The sequence below is a fragment of the Perkinsus marinus genome, assembly GCF_000006405.1.
Source record: "Perkinsus marinus ATCC 50983 genomic scaffold scf_1104296928808, whole genome shotgun sequence".
Taxonomy (NCBI): Eukaryota; Perkinsozoa; order Perkinsida; family Perkinsidae; genus Perkinsus; species Perkinsus marinus.
Window position 1 is genome coordinate 1 of NW_003216703.1, and position 2,165 is coordinate 2,165.

General features: G+C 52.2%; 2 protein-coding genes across 2 annotated transcripts; both read right to left on the minus strand.

Moving 5' to 3' along the window:
* Positions 1 to 342: 342 nt before the first annotated feature.
* On the minus strand, positions 343 to 793 carry Pmar_PMAR016928 (Bud site selection protein, putative; the record flags this gene model as incomplete). Its single annotated transcript, XM_002788155.1, has 4 exons — positions 343 to 395; positions 441 to 520; positions 561 to 658; positions 704 to 793. The coding sequence occupies 4 exons, from the start codon at positions 791 to 793 to the stop codon at positions 343 to 345; spliced, it is 321 nt and encodes a 106-aa protein (XP_002788201.1).
* Positions 794 to 881: 88 nt separating this feature from the next.
* Positions 882 to 2,115, minus strand: Pmar_PMAR016929 (translation initiation factor if-2, putative; the record flags this gene model as incomplete). The annotated part of the gene is made up of 3 exons (XM_002788156.1): positions 882 to 1,271; positions 1,319 to 1,815; positions 1,869 to 2,115. The coding sequence occupies 3 exons, from the start codon at positions 2,113 to 2,115 to the stop codon at positions 885 to 887; spliced, it is 1,131 nt and encodes a 376-aa protein (XP_002788202.1). The 3' UTR covers positions 882 to 884.
* Positions 2,116 to 2,165: the final 50 nt, after the last annotated feature.

A 2,165-nucleotide genomic window follows, 5' to 3' on the forward strand; every position in this document is an offset into this window, starting at 1 on the left:
TTCTACCCGAAACTGCTGAGCTCAGCAGAGGAAAGCAAACATTGAATCCAACACTTGCACTCACTGCGGCCATCCAGCTCCTCCCCCTGGGGCCTCCTCCCTCACTATGTCTACAGACGCCATTACGCACGCCAGCGTTCAGCGAGCGACGGAGCCCGGCCCTGTAGGGATCCTTCACAACAGGGGTAGGGGCCGACGGCCACCCTCTGGTGGTGTCCCCAGTTAACCGCAGCTCACGAAAGTTGAGCCCTCGAGAATTCATCTGTCCAGCATTCGTCGCCCCTGCTAATTTGACATAACTCAACAAGTCCACAGACGAGGAACGTTGACGTATAATACACATCAGACCCGGCCGTATCCGACCGCTGCTTCAGCGGCTTCCTGCGTGTGAGGTTCTGAGGAAGAGGGGCAATCCCAAAGCCCCAAGGGTCTGGTAGTACCATCCAGGGCCTGCTTTAATCTCCGTCGATGCTTGGGTGTCTTGAAGTGGGCCACCAAGGCGATGTCGTTGATGAAGTACCTCAGGGGAGATGCAAGCCCAGACACTACGATAGGCTCACTTAGCACAAGAGACGCAGTAGTGCTGTCCTCGGCCGGGGAGGTCCTCATCAACTGGCATGGTAGAGAACTTCTCTGGGGCCTTCAAGTCGTCATGAATCTGATGGAAAAAGCGTAAAATAGCAAAACAGCAAGTGGCGGTAACCTGATCGATATCCCTCGTGTGCCTCTTAGCCTTCACTATACCTCCCCTGGTGTTATTAGCATTCTTCTTACGACGTTTTTGGATCCCCATTTTACCTCTACTACAATCACTAGCAGTCCCCCTTCCGCCCTCCCTCAACAACAAGGACTAAGTCCTCCGAAACAGTAACGTGGTGGTATTATTATTGTATACCAAAAATCGGCTTCATCCTCATAACGAGCTGCCAGTCCTCCTTCCGCATGTCCTCCCTGAAGTTCTCTTTCAAGCAGTCGATGGTTCTGCGGTTAATACGGGACATGATAGCATTGCTCGAATCGAAGTGGCGACCGTATGTAACGTAGGCCTGGGCTGAGGTGGGCTGAATCTTGATGGCCACACTGTCGCCCTTCATGGCCTTCTCGACTGGCCGGTGGTCCTTTTCGATGCTGGCTACTCGACCGATCTCTAGGAAGTCTTTGTCAGGCACACAAAGAGGGGTGTTCAGTCGGAGGGTGCCCTCCGAGACGTCCACCCCAACGACTATAGGATCCTTCTTATTGAAGACGTACTGAGGTATGATGTTGAGGACCTAAGCAAATACGATGTGGCGGAAAGATGGTATGAATATTTTCCTACCACTGGGAAAACCGCGTCCTCCTGGACCTGTTGCCGCTTCTCCTCCTTGATCTGTTCCATGTACGCTGTGAATTGGTCGAAAAGATGGTAGATAATTTCAGCCGTCATTATTTTCACTCCTAATTTCTCAGCCTCATCACGTGCCTCTGGTGACACCTTCACATCAAAGGCCAGTATCACCGCAAATTCCTTCTTCTTTTCGAGCATAATCGAGGCCTTACGGACGTCCATAAGATGAACCTCACCGATGCCCACTTGGTTAACTGGAATAGCGCTGGTCTTGAGGAACTCCAAAAGGGCCTCTAGGGAGCCCAAGGTAGAGGCCTTCACATACACGCCCTCAGGGGCCTTCTTGAATTCATTCACTACAGCCTTGTAGTCAGCCATGGCCCTCCTCTTGACCTCGTCCGGATCATCACCAGGCCGCATCACGATCAGCTGCGTCCCAGCAACGGCCTCCTCAAGACCAGGAGCACATATCTTTACCCCCATGGAACCTAACAACGGCACGAAGATGCCCCCAACAGCCGAGCTCCGCCCGACCACCTACCATTGATGACTTTATGATGGACATATTCCGACTTCACTCGAATTTCCTTAGCTGGTGGAGGCGTAAGCAGAGCCCTTATAGTAGTAACAACGGGCCCGGCTAGAGTGCATACGCAGATCTGGTCAGTTTCCTTGATCCGGCCGTTAACCAAGATGACATCAATAGTAGTACCCAAGCCCTCTATATTCTTCACCTCCCACACAGTGCATTGGAAGAGGTCCGGCTGCCGTGTAATCTTCTTAGCCATCAAAGTTTGAGTGAGTTTGACTATGAGGTACAGCAGATCGGGTACTCCCT